Raw genomic sequence first — 18,605 nt, 5'->3', positions numbered from 1 at the left:
ACCTTGGTGCCCTAGGTCTTTACTGCAGAGTGGTTTCCTTGCCGGCCAGTATGCAGGCCTGCAATGCTGCCAGGGCTTGTTCAGCCCCAGGCACAGGGCACTGAATTTGCTGAATTTTGTGAGGTTCCTAATGACAAGACAGTTCGTCAACATTTCTCTGAATTGCAGCTCTATCCTCCTGCAGTCCAGCAACTGCTCCCTCTATGTTGGTGCCACCTGCAAGCTTGTTGTGCACGCCTTCCACCCTACCACCCTGGTCATTAGGAACACGTTCACCAGCTTTGCACACAGCACAAAACCCCACAGAAACCTCTCCTAAAAGCAGCTGTCTCATAGACTTTGAACTGTCGATCACTTCAGCTCAACAGTCCAGCCAGCTCTTTGTTCATTTTGTAGCCCCCGTTTATCCAGTCTGCATCTTCTCATCTTGAATACCAGGGTACTGTAGAAAATTGTCGAACACCTCTCTAGTATTCTTATCCACTCAGACAAATGTAACCACCACTATTTCAAAACCTGTCATTATGGTTAGATGATATTAAATCCATTAACCAGTTTGGCAAAGTAGGTGGGCATGCTGTTCTTCCTTTTGTCCCCTACCTCCACTTCTTTTTGTGCTACATGACTTCATTAGTCCTCTGATAGTGCCGTTACTAAATTTCTCCTTTGACCCCTCTCCAAAATGCTACATAATCTATATTTGCAAACATGAACAGAATATGAAACCAAAGCAGTGGCTCACAACAGAATTATATCGAAGGGTAACTAAATTAATAGGGTTTGATGGATTATATCCACTGTACTGTTATAAATGTCAAAGACATCACCGAAGTAGTTTTAGAGACTGAAGCTCTAAGATATTTAGGTGTTCAGATCCCTCTGAAACTACTTGAGTTTAAAACACATACATATTCATCAGAATCTCTGCTTGAGTTTCGTATGGCATAAAGGGGCTATATATATAAAAGAAAGTTTGCTGTACTTGATGTTTGGGTTTTTTTAATCTACTTGGAGATGACATATTCTAAAAGGCACTTAAAATCAACGTAATGCACTGCATTAGCTGCCTGCTTTTTCATAGAGTTTTTAAAAGAACTTAGATGTTCCTGGAGAACTAGAGGTGCCTTTTTCTTGGAGACCTGCATCTGGATTTAATTGCTCTATCTCTTTGGTATTTTAATGAAGAAATTCCCTATTAGAGGGTACAACTAACAATCACTTCTATTAAAAATAGTAAAACACATGTAAACCCTGACGATTTTACAGGCTCAGAACACCATTCAATGAAAACTCCAACAAAGAGAAATTATCAATTTTCTAAATCAAATCCTAATAGACACTGAGGAAAAAAATTAAAGGGATTATTTCCAAATTGTGTAAGAGTAATATTGAATTCAGAACTATCAGGAAAAACAAGTTCTATACATCATAAAACTGAAGAGGACAACTACTCTTGTCCTATACAAGTAACAAAACATAAGAACCCCCAAATCACCCTTTGTGAGCATCGTTCTTTCTAAAATACCACTCATTTGATTCACAATTTTCTAGCAGTTAAGAATGTAATCCATTGTTAACAAAACCAGACGTGGTTAGCCACTGTCCCCTCAGAACAGTCTGACCTTATCTCTGATTAACTTTTCTGGCAGTGGATTTCTCCAGACTGTTTGGCTTCCTTAATAAACCCACAAACTGTAGGTGCTTTATTTAAGATAAGGAGCATTTTCTTTCCACTATCTGATGTGAGCATCAAATTACATAATTCCTGAATATTTCACATTCATTCCAATTTCCTCCATTTATTCTCTCCCCAGTGCATGATTGACCTATTTTCAATTTCATTAAACTGGACTTATGAAATAAATGGAAATGTTGAAGTGCTGGTACTAAACAGAAGTATAGGGAAGAACGCCTATTCTATGACACCATAAGAAAATGAAAATACTTTATAACAAACATTGTAAGGTTGTATAAGCAGATATTGTCAGTTCATATAAAAACTGTGCCTTTTAAGGTGCTCCTCCTGAAACCTAAGGAGCATGAACATTCAATTTTATTTAAAATCTCTAGCCTTTTGGAAAACAGTTGATTGACTGCTTAAAAAAAAGAAAAAAAAAAAACAAAAAAAAACAACAAAAAAAACCCCCAACAAACTCAGAAAACTGTATTATCAATTGCTGATATAAAAACAATTATGAAAAATATGTAGAAAGAAATAAAGATCAGCCACAGTATTTGGCTACTCATTAGGTAAGAAAAATTCCAATTAACTTTACAACATAAATCATCTACTATCTATTACTGTTGTGCCAGAAAAGCCATAGGATGAGGCCTCCAGGACGCGCTTTGTCTGTTTTGTTCAAATTATTGTCTTGCTGGACACTATGAAATACAGCAAAGACACATTCTCCTTTATGTGACTAAGCCAATACAGCTGGACATTCATGAGAAGACAAACTTATGATTAAATGAAAACCAGCTGTTACAGACAGTTTGCAGTTCTTCAATACTGACATAGATGTTGAATAATTTTAGGAACTGAGGACAAGAATTTAAAAAGAAACTCTTAACACAAATGATAACCATCATTGATGTAACTCAGAAATGGTACGTAGAAAGATGGAGAAAAAAAATAGCTGAGGACTATGTCTTAGAAGCCAAAGGAAAGCTATGCTTCTAGTAACAACACAGGCAACTACTAGGCTGACACATCCAGGAGTTCAAAGTTGGATTATTTGTTCCAAGCAGAAAGCATTACAGGCTTTGACAAAAAACATCTCAGGAAAGCTTGTGGAGCTAAAGTATGATGCTGGTAAAGCTATAAAAGAGCCAAAAAAACCCTGAATCCAGTGCTCAGAAGACAGTATATGACTTAAAAAATGAGAAACTGACACACAGGTGCATTGCAAGGGATAAATCTGGATGGGAGATCAGGTGGTGGAATGAAATACAGTCACTAAAAGAAGACTCCAGCAATGACCTTCCACAACTGAAATGGGAGAAAAAACCAAAATAATAAATGAAAGGCAGCCAAAAAACTACAGGTGGAAGAAGTCAGATCATCCTGATAATTCATTCTCAGGAAGGTCGGGGGGAGGGGGGGGGAAGAAAGAAAAAGAAATTCTGGCATACAGAGTCAAGAAGGGGGGAAAGTTTGAGTGGTGCATCTGAAGTGACAGGAAATCTTGGTTTTGTAAAAATGAAACTCAGTTAGGCTGAGGGGAAAACAAAAGAAGAAGAAAAAAAAGGGTACCTGAAGAAGAATCTGAGTGAAGTAAGATCACATCAGTCACAGGATGTTCAGACAAGCTGTACAGTACTTTTATGTCATAAACAACTCTGGGATATGTCAGGGCTGGCTTTCCTCAAAAGGAAATACTGTTCTGTTTCATAGCACCACTTTCCAGATGAAATTCACCCATCCCAATCTCAGATGCAAGCCTCAGAAATTACAAGAAAAATCACAGAATTGGCTGCACTTAAACCAACTCTTACTTGCATATATGGATTAACAGTCTGCAGCTCTCACCTAACCATCTTCTGTAACCATCACAGCACGAAAAGTAAAGTATGTATTTTTTTGTTTAGGTTTTTGCTTTGTGTTATGTTTATAAAAATCAATAGCAATTCTTGTAAAGGAACCATTGGTATTTTTAATATTCCTCATGATTAAATTGGGAAGGCTTGATCAATGTTGAAACATCTTTGGCTTCTCTTACAATACACTACCATCCACAAGGCAAAGTTGCACTTGGTGTAATTACAGAAAAGAAGCAGATCAAAGGTACTAGAGTTGCTTTAATGAACAAGATTATTCTCTGCTGCAGTTATCTCTGGTTGTGCTCCTACTAGCCTATAGTTGTCCATAGTCAAAAGGATGTGGCCAGACTGACAAACTTTTTTTTTCCTTTTTCTTTTTTTATTTTAATTTTAATGCCAGCTCATCAAAATGGATGCTAACCAAGTCAGCCAAGCACAAAATAAGTGGCCTAAAAAGGTCACTACTCATTAATCTGATCACAATATAATAGGAAATGAATAAATGCCTTTGAAATTTAGCCCACCAGAAAGAAGTAACATTCAAGTCACTAAAATTTTTAAATCATCAACAGTTCTGGCACCACTCATTACTGCTAATATAGGCCAAAGAGACAACAGCATGAGAAACTACTCTGCATATAGTAACTGCTAAACGCAGAACAAAAATAAACTGAAACCCACTGACCAATGTTTAGCTTCATATTTATAATTCTAACCAACAGAAGCCACAGAATTTAGCATGTGAACTACAATCATTTAAAGCAACATTAATAAAAGTGTGTTAAGGTTGTAAGAGGCACTGAACTTCAAAACTAATGCTTGGTAATTTTTCCACTTACTTTAGCTTCTCTTCCTAAAATGTGGTACAGATTACGTATATCTTAGTTCACCAATTTCAACAAGTTACAACTTCATCTGTAGTAAATTCTACATTTATATTACTATTAAGTATATAATTTCAAGAGTCCCTCCTAACTTTCTTTAAAACTCCTTGAGAATCTTCTACTGAAAATAAATCAAGAACTCAAGAGACGTATGCGTCTATGAAGGAAAAAGGTAATTCTTGAATGCTAGAGACTTTCAGCTTGTGTACACTTGCCTTCCACACCCCCAGCCCTATTTAAATTTCTTAGCCTCTTCAGAAGAGCTGACATGTTACTGCATAAGTCCCTCTGCTGCTCCAATGGCAGGAAAATCTACATAACCACTTAGTGCTGGAATAAACTTCCACAGTTTATAAAATGACTTTTTGCATGCAAAAATAAGCATTTATTGTTAAATAATTCTGCATTAGGCTGTAAAACCTTTAAGGAATGTTTTCCCCTTGATTCACATGTGTTTAAATGTCAGACTCACAACAGTAATTTGTTCTGTGGTCTTGCAGCTAGATTCTCTGCTGGCCAGTAAAGAATAATCAACTCCAAGTCTGAGGGCAGACAGGACAGCAGAATCTTCTTGCTCAAGCACTTAACTCACCCTCTAGCTTTCTAAGGGTACTGCTTCAGATCTCTCTATGCAAAAACACAGATATCCAAGCTGGCTATGAATGCATAAATCAAATATCAAAAAGAATACAGTCATGGCAACAGAGCTTTTCTTCATGCCACTCACATTTGCTACAGGTTTGACAAAGCCCCAAAGCAGGGTCAAACACCTGATTTACACCAAGGTCTCTCTTACCTTCTCAGCTGCCTAGATACCTATGCTTACAGAAACTGAAATACATTCACATCTCTACCCTTCTGTATTAAATTATATTTGAAATGATTTATATAAAAATCACTGAATATCAGGAATAAACACTTTTTATTCACAGTAAGGAGATAAGAAATCTTTGCTAATAATTCTAGTTATTTTCTGAAGAAACACAACTTATAGGTGACAAGGCCTGTAACTATTTTATCAGGCTCATCTCTGTTGAAACTAGCTTACAAAAGCCGCATCAATTCACCAGTTCAGGGAATTCTGTCCCCACGTTTGGACAACACTTTTAAAAACCTATTTATGCAATTACAAGACCAACACAAGGGTACAACAGAATTGCAAACTTACCATGTTTTTTGAAAAGTAATAAATGAAAAAAGTTACAAGAAATAAAATTCAGTTCCATAGCCAAAAACCCATGAAGAGATAAATAATTTCTGATTCCTTCAGCCACACTGCAACACACAGAACAATTTACCCACTTTGCTATTAACAGCACAAGCTAAAGACAACTCTTTTAAAAAATATAATTCCTTTCCCAGTGTTTCCCTGCTAGGCACCCCCCTCTTCCCAGCTTCAAACAGATGTTGTGTCACTGACAAAGTCCTTCCACACAAATCCAAAGGCAGACCTAAGATTTAATATCTTCAACATAATCACTCTTCACAGACACTCTGTTAGACATATCTGCAAAATACTGAATACTACCTTCCAAAATATCTTCCTCAGCAAATGCTGATGCTGCAGATACTTTGAGATACTGTCTTGTAAGCTACAATACATAGCATCTTTATAATGCAACCTTTGACTACCACCAAGAACCGGAAAGCCAGTTTCATGTTTACAAAAGGTTACTATTTCTAGGGGGTTTTGCCTCATCTCAGAATTAAATTTTATTACCGGCTATTTGTGCTCTTCCGGCAGATCTATAATTGCCATTGTCTCATTACTATCCTATAACTTCACCAAGACCATCTCCTCTGTTGAAGGCACTACTTCTTTCTGCCAGCTTTTGGTCAAATGGCCAGGAATGAGAGTATTACTATAACATTATCATCAGTGGTTACATTATTATCTTCTGCAGTTCACAAGAAAGATATATACAATTAATTTTAGTTTATTTTGAATGGGGATACTTTTGATTTAGTAGTATTAAGTCATCTCAGTGCTCTTTCACAGCAGTTTAAACTTAGATCTGAGTCAAGCTTCCACAGTTCCACCTTCTACCTCCAGTCTGATAACCCCACCCACAGCAGGCAGAAAGCTGGTAAAAGCCTGTCCAGGAAAAAACTCACTCAGCAGAACAGCTAATTGGTTTGTTCAGTTTGGAGAAGAACAGGCCAAGGGGTGACCTCCTCGCAGGCTATAACTTCTTCAAGGGGGGAGTGGAGGGGGAGTTGCTGATCTCCTCTCTCTAGTGACCAGCGATAGGACATGAGGAGATGGAATGAAGCTGTGTCAGGGGAAGTTCAGATCGGACATTAGGAAAAGGTTCTTCACTGAGAGGGTGGTCGGTCACTTGAACAGGTCCCCCCGGGAAGTGGTCACAGCACCAAGCCTGTCAGAGTTCAAGGAACATCTGGATGACACTCAAAAGTCATAAGGTTTAGGTAGTCCTGCGAGGAACAGGGAGTTGGACTCAATGATCCTTATCAGTACTTTCTAACTTGAGATATTCTATGATAATTAATCTACATTGGATTAGAACATTGCTCTCAGCAATGGTGGTCACAGGGCATGGTTCTCAGGCACCACTGGAGTAACCACCACTTTGCTATCAGACTCTAAGACCCAGATGGAGCTTCAGAAGGAGGATATACCTCTGCAAGTCTCAGGCTACAGGGAGTGCTTGGGGCCTATCACTGGGGCATGTGGTCTCCTAGCCCGCAGGAGGCATGCAGTTGCCCGCTAGCTGTTCTATAAAGGACTGTGGGAGGAGGTCACCCTGCACAGTATCAAAGAGCATTAAGAGATCAGCTGGATCTCTTCTGAGACCCTGAACCTTCAGCTGCAGCAAAGGGGCATGAAGAACCTGTGCCCATGAAGCTGGTAATGTAGAACTCTTATTATAATGAAGGCTGGAAGGTAGAGACCTCTCACTCCAGGAGGAAGGTTCCTGCCCCACCCAATGACTTGCGATTACACAATAGGTTCACTGTCTTCATAGCTGATGAGAAGTGGGAGTGCTGTCCAATGGAGCATCTCTGATGGCTTGGCATGACCCACTCAGGACTACTAGAAGGAAGCAGGAATTGATAATGGTAGAAGATTCCCTGCTGCACGGGATGGAGGCCCACCATGATCTGTCTTCTAGGGAAGTTTGCTGCTTGCTGGAGGCTCACATTTGGGACATTGTAGAATAGTAACCAAGGCTCATCTGGCCCTCTGGTGCTCTTCCATGTAGGCACCAATGACACTGTTGGGGTGACCTGAGAAGTATCTGGCATGAATACTGAGCTCTGGGGGTGGAATTCCAGGGAATAGGTGATGTTCTTGTCAATCCTGCTGGTGAGGGGGAAGGGTCTCAGAAGGTCTTGATGAACCCTGCATGTTAACAACTGGTTGTGCAGCTGGTGTCAGCAGCAGGGTTTTGTTTTCTACAACCATGGAATCCTCTTTGAGGGTCAACAGCTACTTGAAAGAAATGGGTGCATTGACTGAACAGGGCAGAACTACCTTTGCCAACAGGCTGGCCAAACTATTGTTAGGCAGAGCTTTAAACTAGAAATTATGGGGAAGGGAGTAATTCCTCAACAAACAAGTAGGGAAGTTGAGTAGGCAAGCCTTACAGTGATGGAAACAGGAAGTATATAGCAACCAAAAAGCCAGAGGTGAGGTGAGGTCAGGCACGTGAAGAAGAAGGTGCCTGCAGAATAGCCTAATGGGGAAGGCTCTTAAGCCTGTACTGGGGAATCTGCATGCTCACATGCCTCTCTGCAATGCTTCTAGACTCAGGATGGGAACAAACATCACCAGTGCTGAGCAGTGAGGAAGGATCACCTCCCGCAACCTGCTGGCAGGAGGAGAGAGAAGTCTGTGTGCAGTTAAAAGGCTACAACCACACTGGGATCATGGAGACATGGTGGGATATCTTACATGACTGGCAGGCTGTGACAGAGGAATATGGGCTTTTTAGGACAGAGGGCTTGGGAAGGCAAGGAGGGCAAGTTGCCCTTTATGTGAGACACCAGCTGAAATGCCTGGAGGTCAGCCTTGGGACAGGTCAGGAGTCAGTGAGAGGGGATGGGTCAAGATTAGCAGGCAGACCAACACAGGAGTTTTGTAGTGGATATGTGCTCTAGACTTCCTGATCAGGTAGAAGTAGATGAGGCTTTCCTCAAAGAATTGTAAGAAGCCTTACGTTCACAGGCCTTCGTCCTCATGGGCAGCTTTAACCATCCTGATATCAGCTGGAAGGACAATACAGCAGGCCTCAAGCAATCTAGATCTGAGTACATTGATAACAAATTCCTGGCACAGGTGAGTGAGGAACCCACAAAGAAAGTTGCTCTTCTGAATGTGATACTTATGAACAGCAGAGAGGAAGCCTTGGCATGACCATGAGTTGGTGGAGTTCAGGATCCTAAAAAGAGAGAGCAGAGCAAAAAGTAGGACCACTGCCTTGCATTTCTGGAGAGCAGACTTCCATCTCTTCAGGGACCTGCTTGGAAGAGTCCCACAGGATGTGGTCATGAAGAGAAAAGCAGTCCAGGAGAGTTGGCTGATATTTAAGGATCACCTCTTCCAAACTCAGGAAAGGTCCATCCCAACAACTAGGAAATCAGGAGAGACAGCAGGCAGCCTGCATGGATAAGCCAGGAGCTCCTGACTAAACTCAGACTTAGAAAAACAAAGAAATGTACAAGAGCTGGAAGCAGGGACAGGTGACCCAGAAGGAATACAGATCTGCTGTCTGAACATGTAGAGATGGCCAAGGCTGACCTGGAGTTTAATCTGGTAAGGGATGTGATGGGCAACAAGAAAGGCTTCTACAAGTACATAAACAGCAAAAAAAGGTGGCTAGGGAAAACATGAGCCCACTGCTGAATGGGGCAGGGGAACTGGAGAGACAGGACAGGTAAAAGGCTGAGGTGCTCAATCTCTTCTTTGTCTCTGTCTTTACCAGTAAAACCAGCCTTCAGGAATCCCAGGCCCTTGAAACCAGAGGGGAAAGTATGGAGCAAGGAAGACTTACCCTTGGTCGAGGAGGACAAGGTTAGGGAGCACTTAAACAAACTGGATGTTCAAAAGCCCATGATGGGGCCTGATGGGTTGTATCCATGCAAGGGAGCTGGCTGATGCTACTCCGAGGACAATTTTGATTACTTCTGGATAGCGGGAGAGGTTGCTGAAGACTGAAACAAAGCAAATGTCACTCCTGTCTGCAAGAAGGGCAAGAAGATCCAGGAAACTACACATCAGTCAACTTCACATCAATCCCTGGGAAGGTAGTGGAGAAAATCCTCATGGAAACCATTTCCAAACACATGAAGGACAAGAAGGGGATTGGGAGTAGTCAGATGGATCTACAAAAGGGAAATCGTTCTTGACCAACCTGATGGCCTTCTACAGTGAGGTGACTAGCTTGGTGGATGTGGGGAGAGCAGTGGATGTTGTTTACCTCAGCTTTGGTAAGGCTTCTGACAGTGTCAGAGCCTCCCATGACACCCCCCTAGATAAGCTGATAAAGTACCACTCAAATAAGTGGACTGTGAGGAGGAGTGAGAACTGGCTGAACAGCCAGGTGCAGAGGGTTGTGACCAGTGGGACAAAGTCCAGTTGGAGACAAGTTGCTAATGGAGTACTCCAGGCATTGATACTGGGGCCAATACTGTTTAACCTCTTCATTAGTGACCTGGATGCTGGGACAGAGTACACCCTTACCAAGTTCACAGATGATACACTGGCAGGAGTGGTGAGTACATGGCTGTGCTGCCATCCAGAGGTGTGACCAATAAATGAACCCTTTCATGAAAAGAAGGCTCAGAAAACAATGTAGGAAGTCACCACAGCTATCATAAAGGAAGCTGGACTTACTTCAACACAAAGAGGACTGGAGAGTGGCTTTTGCTTTAGAAAAACTGCTCTATCAGCTAAGTGGATCAATCGTTTGTGTAAATGGACTCCCCTGAGATAATCGATAAAGAGTACCATCTTCCCAACCCAGCCAGACCAGCATGGAGAAAGTATTTATGTGGCTCAGCATAACCTAGTGTAAAAGCTGAACAAACACCAAATGAACTTTGAAGAGAGCAATGGGCTTGAGCTGGATTCAACCCATGCATTCCTTCCTGGCAACTTAGGATGCACAGTATAGCAATGGCTAGCATACAGAGACTAGTAATCACATTTCTATTGTGATCCAACATCCACTGTAGAATGCAATTGCCATACTGCAATTTTATTGTGATTTCGGTACACTGCTGTATCAGTCTGCTAAATCAAAATTCATGTAATGTCAGATATATTCAAATAAGTAAACCTCCTATTAAACTTTACACCTTTCCCTATGTGAAATATCTAGAAGAACCTCATGAGGGATTATGGGACTCTGACAAGAGGGACCTTGACAGGCTGGAGAAATGGGCTGACAGGAACCTTATGAAGTTGCAACAAAGGGAAATGCAAAGTCCTGCACGTGGGGAAGAATAACCCCAAGCACCAGTACACACTTTGGGACCAAATGGCTGGAAAACAGCTCTGTAGAGAAGGACCTGGCAGACAACAAGCTAATCATCAGCCAGCAAAGTGTCCTCGCCCTTGCCACAAAGGTGGCCAACAGCATCCTGGCCTGCATTAAGAACACCACCTGGAGGTCAAGGGAGGTGATCCTTCCTCTCTACTCAGCACTGGCAAAGCCATGTCTGCAGTGTTGGGTCCAGTTCTGGGCTTCCCAGCACAAGACACACAAACATACTGGAGCATGTCCAGCTGTCCTGGTTTCAGCTGGGATGTAGTTCACTGTCTTCCTAGTAGCTGGTACAGTGCTATGTTTTGAGTTCAGTATGTGAAGAATGTTGATAACACTGATGTTTTCAGTTGTTGCTCAGTAGTGTTTAGACTATAGTCAAGGATTTTTCAGCTTCTCATGCCCAGCCAGGGCACCTGACCCAAACTGGCCAACAGTGTATTCCATACCATGTGACATCCCATCTAGTTTAGGAACTGGGAAGGGGGGGGCAGGGAATCGCCGCTCAGGGACTGGCTGGGTGTCGGTCGGCAGGTGGTGAGCAATTGCCCTGCGCATCATTTGTACATTCCAATCCTTTTATTACTACTGTTGTCATTTTATTAGTGTTATCATTATCATCATTAGCTTCTTCTTTTCTGTTCTATTAAATCGTTCTTATCTCAACCCAGGAGTTTTACTTCTTCTCCTGATTTTCTCCCCCATCCCACTGGATGGGGGGGGAGTGAGTGAGCGGCTGCGTGGTGCTTAGTTGCTGGCTGGGGTTAAACCACGACACCAGCACACGGCCAAAGATGACGAAGGGACAAGCATTTTTCGTAAGAGGAGAGGCTGACAGCTGGGACTCTTCAGTGTGGAAAAGAGAAGGATCAGAAGGATCTTATACATGTGTACAAATATCTGATGGGAGGGAATGAAGATGGAGCCAGACTCTTCTCAGCAGCAGCCACTATCAGGGCAAGAGGCAACGGGCACAAGTAAAACACATGAAACTCCATCTGAACACAGGAAAACACTTTTTTACTGGTCAAACACTGGAAGAGGTTCACAGAGTGGTTGTGGAGTCTTCATCCTTGGGGATACTCAAAATCCAACTGGACATGGTCCTTAGCAACCTGCTCCAGCTGACCCTGCTTGAGCAGGGGTCTGGACTAGATGATCTCAAGAGGTCCCTGCCAACCTTGCCCATTCTGTGTGTCATGGTTTAACCCCCCGCCAGCAACTAAGCACCACACAGCCGCTCACTCACTTCCCCCCCACCCAGTGGGATGGGGGAGAGAATTGGAAAAAAGGTAAAACTTGTGGGTTGAGATAGGAACAATTTAATAGAACAGAAAAGAAGACACTAATAATGATGATGATAACACTAATAAATTTACAAAAGTATTACTATAAGGGTAATAAAAGGATTGGAATATACAAAACAAGTGATGCACAATGCAATTGCTCACCATCCGACGACCGATGTCCAGCTAGTCCCTGAGTGGCGATCCGCTCAGCCCCACTCCCCCCATTTTACATACTGGGTATGACATCACATGGTATGGAATATCCCTGTTGGCCATTTTGGGTCAGCTGCCCTGGCTGTGTCCCCTCCCAACTTCTTGTGCCCCTCCAGACTTCTTGCTGGCTGGGTATGAGAAGCTGAAAAAATCCCTGACTATAGTCTAAACATTATTTAGCAACAACTGAAAACATCAATGTTATCAACATTCGAACTCAAAACATAGCACTATACTAGCTATTAGGAAAACAATTAACTCTACTCCAGCTGAAACCAGGACACTGTGATTCTGTGATGTAAGCAATAGTGACAAGACAGTGTGATCATAGTACAGGTGCAGCTGAGAACCCTAACCCTACAGAACTCATAGTAGTCATTGACAATTATGTCCTGATAGGAAGCAGGTAATCCTCTTCAGAGAGCAAAAGAGAAAATGCCTGAAGTGGAAAAAAATTACCCCGAAGTATGAGATGGTAATACTGTTCCTTTCCACCACCATTTGGAGAAGGACCTATATTACTAGTGTCTTGTTATCACTGCTGCACCAACCACAAATAACAGAGATGCCCATAGACTAGATGATACTTACCCTCCTTCACAGTAGTGCCATACATATGCACACTAATACCAAATGATGAGATATAGCAATGCCCTCTTGAAATCCTACAAGAGTCCTTCCAGTCACACAGTGAACCCACCTCTCCTGATGAAGGAACATAGAAAATAATTACGGGCACAATCTGGCTTTTAGTTGCTGCCAAATTTAACATGCATGTGAATGGGTCTCATTTTGTTTCACCTGCTTACCCTTTTTCTTTCTGTCTCCTGATGATGCACAAATTTAGCTCCTAAACTCTGCAGGATCACCTTATTTATCCATGTAATTTTGACATGTACGTTCTCAGATACACTTGTAAACCTACTTTACACATTTAACTATACTGAAAATGAGTAAATTCAGCACAAATATTGCTCAGATTTAGGAGTCTTTGAAAGTGCTAATAGCATTTTAAAAAAATTTGCCCTTGATACATCACTTAAGAACCTAGAATAATAAATTTCACTCCAGTGATGCCTGTCACCTAAACATGGGGGGTTTTTTTTTCCTTTTTTCAACGCAAACTTAACAGGAGATGCATGAAACTTTTTAAAATATATCCTACAGAACAGTAAGTCACCTCTTAAAAGTCATGAACCATGAGGAAACATACAGTTTCAGTTTCACAGAACATTTGTTTAAGCAGTGATAAGTAATCAATATATTCAGGGAGTGAAAAATTGCAATAAACTTAGAGCAGTCAAAATAAAAGCCTGGAGTTCATTTTTAAGAACATCAAAGAAATCAAAGGCTATGGAGCTATTTTCTTGCAGCAGGCATTGCTAAAAGAATTAATGCTTGCTTATTTCACTGTCTCTGATAGTTAATTAAACTTTAAAATTCATGTTTACACTTAAATACCATACCAATGTGCTATAAAGCAACTGCATATATTTATTGTGCTGAAAACAGACCACATTGCTGCTTCAGCCTTTGCATGACTTAACAGGAATATTAAAAAATATTAACAAATATGGGACACTTATGTAAGAACACTAAATTTTTCCTCAAAACATGAAGCAGCACTATGCCATCACATCATTATCAATCTAGCAACACTATCAAGAGCGCTCACACAGTACCCAGATTAAGTATAGTACCTGTAATACCTTAGATGGCAAAGGGACCATTTGTATTAAAGGATTAAAGTTACTCCTTCTCTTCCCGCCCCCCCCCGCCCCTTGAAATACAAATACCACATAACAGCATATATCATAGCAGAACCTGAGAAAACACCAGTGGTTGTTATCCTAACTTTATCCTAGCTTTACAACATAAATTAGCCCTGCAAACATAGAGGACTGTTTCCAGTGGGGATTTCTGATGGCCCACAAGAGACCTAGCAATACGCATAGATCATAAACAATACTCAGAGTTAAAAATCTTAGTTTTTCCTGAAAACATTCCTCAGAAGTTTTCCTACTACAGTAAAATTCTGCACATGCACAGTCAAGATCTGCGGTAACAAGTCATTGTGCATTTATTGCTTTTGTACTACCAAAAGGCTTTTTCCCTAACAGCACACCGAGTATCTAGAGAAGAGTGAACTCCGACCTATACAAGGACAAAATTTCAAAATGGTATATTGCTCTCAGCTTGTCACACCACAAAATCAAATTGTTGTCCTATATGGCTTCAATTGTGGGGCCTGCTCATTTTGTTTTCCATGCTAACAGCAACTTGGAAACTTTATTAAGCGTATTCTACAATTTAAATGTCTTTAACTTCTGAAAGGAAGTTGAACATTGTCAGCTGAGAAAGCCTAAGAAGTGATCAAATAATCATTGGTGATTCAAAGTTTATCACCACTGACCTTTTGGTTTTGGCAGACAACCAATTAAACGGTAGCCTCAAGAATAAAACAGTATGAAGTCAACTGCACATACTTCCCTTGCATCAGCCATTTGCCACCTCAAACACCAACTATGAGTAGGATCATTTTCCACAATCTTTTTTTTTTTTTTAAACTAGTGCTTACACACACACAAGCCTTCAAAATGTAAAATTTAATTACATTATTTCATTCAAACTCTCCACCATAAGCTATTGCAAATGCTACCATTTTCTCCACAACCACCATAGGCAACAGAAAGTCTCAAACACATAATACTTAGAAACATTCTGTTCCTTCAGGACACTCAAGTCATTCACATTATCCAAATGAAAACTTATCTACCTTACTCCCACATTTCTGTTTCACATCTTGACTGAATGAGTACTTGTTAGAAACCTGTCAATCAGACATCTTGCCATATCAAAAAAAAAAGCCAAAATCTTAAGTCAGTCCCCACGAGGAATCACCAGATAATGCTAAAGAGAACCCGTTCTGCTGTGCTTTTGTACTGAATTCAGACCATCACCATTATAAACTTTGATTCCAAATACTCTTAAATCACATCCATTAAGGTGTTTTACAGTAAAAATCTACACTATAGTTTAGAAAATTGAGGGATTCAGTTAAAGATACCTGTTCCCAACCATCACCATCATGATAACATTCAGGGTAATAATCAAGTTTCATAACATTCCCTCCCACGATGCACCCTAAGTCACTGACTTACTCACTTTTACTCCAAGTCATGCCACAGAACGCTGTGCTCAATGACAACCAGAATGAGGAAGAGGATGGAGAGGATACACTGCAAAAATAGACTGAGTGCAGAATTCAGTCTTGCATCGTAACCTCCATCAAAACTTAGTTTCAAAAAAATTGCCACTTTCCTTGTTTCTTAAAAAGCAAGCAGCTCTGTGGTCTTTTTATCCTCCCTGGTTTCTCTGCCCCTACGTTTCTTTCAGTGTCTGTCCTCATTGTACCCGTGCTCTTCACAGCAAGTGTAATTCATTTATTGCTCTTTAGGAAGCTGTTGTTTTAATACTATGTGGTGATGAGGAGCTGAGTAAATACTTTCCATCAGGTTTTACTATGAAAGAAAACAGGGGGATGCCTATTCTGGAAACCATTTTTGTAGGTGACTCAGCAGAGAATCTGTCCAAAATCGAAGGAACTAGAGCAGAGGTTATGAAACACACTGACTAAATAAACAACAATAATCAGCAGCACCCTACAGGCATTTTGAAAGAACTCAAGGTTAAATAGGTGAGTAAGGAATGACAGCAGGTTAACTCTCATTCAGCTGTTCCTTGGCACCTCAGGACTAGAAATGGCAAACATGAAACAACTTCAAAAAAATTAAAATCTGCAACAAATGAAACTGTTACTGTAAGCTGAAACTATAATTAAAAATATGGTTAGTGAACACTTCCAAAAACACGTGATTTACATGAAAAGACTTGGCATGGCTTTTGCAAAAGGAAATCTTGCTTTTCAAAACTATTTTAAGATCTCTGAAAGACTCAACAAACATGGGGATAAGGGTGCTGTAGTTGTAAAAAAAAAAAAAAAAATCAACTTTAGCTTTCCAAAAGACTTTTAACAAAGTCACTTACCAAAAGGTTACTAGGAAACTAAGCAGCCATAGCATGAGGAAGGGTCCTTATAAGAATGAGCAGAAACACATTACCCAAAGTATAAATCTCTGGCTTGCTCACACCTTGAATACTATGTGCAAAAGAGGAAGGTAGCAGCTACAACCAAAATAAACAGAAAGGTAATTCTTCCCCCTGGGATTTGTTGGCCTGAGGTGTATTCTTGCCAGCCAGACATTGCAGAACTTTACATGGGTTCAGGGGGGGCTAGAGAAATTCAAAGAAGAAAAAAAAAAAATTATCTACAGGGGCATATTAAACAAACAGAAACCGACATCTGGTTCAAGAAGTCCCCTGAGCTAAAACTCACTGGAGAAAAAAAGAGCAGCAAAAGGGAAGTGTCATGCATCTGCTAGGTTTTCACCTTTGGGCACCAGCTATGGCCTGTGACTATTTGTTCTTTAATACTTAACACAAATGTTATGCATTACACGATACGTATTTTTTATGATGACTTATTTACAGGAACCTCACCAAAAATAAGCTCCTGTACTCTGACGCTTTAAAGAGACTACAACTACACTGTTAGTAAAATTACATGCCTTTCTCCTTGTTTAACTGATCAAGAGAAACAGATGAAATCAATGTAAGTACTGGAAATTTTTTTCTTTGGTGCTTTTGCACAAACTTTTCAGTTCAGGGACAACTGACATACTGCCAACTCTCTCTATTAAAAGGACGTATATACATGGACATATAATCAGGTTACAAGGTATTTCTGTAAGATCAAAAGTCACTGCCTGCTTTAAAAAGATACCCGAGTTCACATCAAGTTATATTAACTCTTCCATTGCCCAGTGCTTGAATGGATTTCAAAATTAGCTGCAAAGTTGTCACATAAGGTTCATTTCTCGTTTTCTTTTGGCAAAGCAGCAAAGACTGAGCAGCCGTACTGAGGTCTGGTACTTCACTGCATGGCACTTAGGGGACACCGCACCGTCCTCTCCCCCACCTCACTCTCCCACAGACTCCAGGGGACATTTTCCACCTCGTCCAGGTGTCACAGATGCAGGCTGTGCTTGGAAAGAGAGGCTTGGGGTCTAACCCAGTACAGCCAAACTTACACGCCTGGCGAGAACCAGAAACTTCTCAAAAAAACCAACCAACCAACCAAACAAACAAACAAACAAAACCTACCAAAAAAAACCAAAACGAAAAAAACAACCCAACAACTTCACACCAGCTCGTTGCCAGCCTCTGTAAGTCCCCCCAAGCGCTGCCCCCTACCCATCTCCCCCGCCCCGCCGCAGGGAAGGCGGTTTCCTGAGGTGAAACGGCCGACGGCGGGCCAGAAACTCTCGTCTACCGCCAGCGCCGCTGCCGACGGACGGACGGACGGACATCTCGACAAGGTGCGCGTGTGCGCTCCCGCAGCCTGTCTCTGGACACAGAGACGTGCGAGATTTCGGGGACGCGACACGCGAGGGCGAGATTTCGGGGAGAGGCGCACGCGAGGGCGACTCCTTCCCCGCCAAGGAGCCGACCCCCCCGCCCGGCCCGCCGCCAAGTAACCGAACACCGTTTGCCCCGAGCGCTGCGCCGCCCGTCCGCCCGCCGCCACCGCCACGACGGCGCGCCGCCTCGGCGCAGGCTCCCGAAGACCGGGGCGGGGCGAGGCGAGGGCCGACCGGGCCCGCTGCTCCCGCGACTCCTCCACAGCCCTGCCCCGCGCGTCACCTGCAGCGCCCGCACTCCGGCCGCCTCTCGCAGCGCTCCACCGGCAGCTCCCACAGGCCCGCGCAGCCATCGCCCTCCTCGGCCGGGGCCGGGGCCGGGGCCGGGGCCGGGGGACTACCCCCCTCCATGCCGGCGCGGCGGGAAGCGCCGGCCGACGCCAGGGGGCGCCAGCGGGCAGGAGAGGCCGCCGTCCACGCACACGTGAGGCGCCCCCGCCCCTTCGCGGGGCCTCATCCAATCGGGGTGGGGGGAGCCTTTCACGCGGCACGTTGGGGAGCGGCGCGGCCGGCAGGGGCCGCCCTTGCCGCGCGTCGCCTCGCGTCGCGTCGCTCCCGGGGGCCGGCTCTCCCCGCTCGGGCCCCTCCCGCCGCCTCCCCCGGCTGAGGCGCCCGGCGGGGCCTGGGGCC

At 42.6% G+C, this 18,605-nt stretch overlaps 1 protein-coding gene across 6 annotated transcripts in view; it reads right to left on the bottom strand.

Annotated features, from left to right (window-relative positions):
- The window catches only part of DTWD2 (DTW domain containing 2), a 95,448-nt gene extending 77,098 nt beyond the window's left edge, over nucleotides 1-18,350 (bottom strand). For 4 of the 6 annotated variants that reach the window (XM_069776845.1, XM_069776843.1, XM_069776844.1 and 1 more), the window contains exon 1: nucleotides 18,199-18,350. In XM_069776845.1, the coding sequence (XP_069632946.1) occupies nucleotides 18,199-18,268 (70 nt within the window). In that variant the 5' untranslated portion in view covers nucleotides 18,269-18,350. Of the gene's footprint in view, nucleotides 1-13,026; nucleotides 13,141-18,198 lie in introns of all 6 variants that reach the window. The other 2 variants (XM_069776850.1, XM_069776849.1) reach the window with 2 other exon arrangements.
- Between the last annotated feature and the right edge of the window lie 255 nt (nucleotides 18,351-18,605).

Source organism: Haliaeetus albicilla, chromosome Z, assembly GCF_947461875.1.
Source record: "Haliaeetus albicilla chromosome Z, bHalAlb1.1, whole genome shotgun sequence".
Lineage (NCBI taxonomy): Eukaryota > Metazoa > Chordata > Aves > Accipitriformes > Accipitridae > Haliaeetus > Haliaeetus albicilla.
This window is presented reverse-complemented; position numbering and strand designations above follow the sequence as displayed.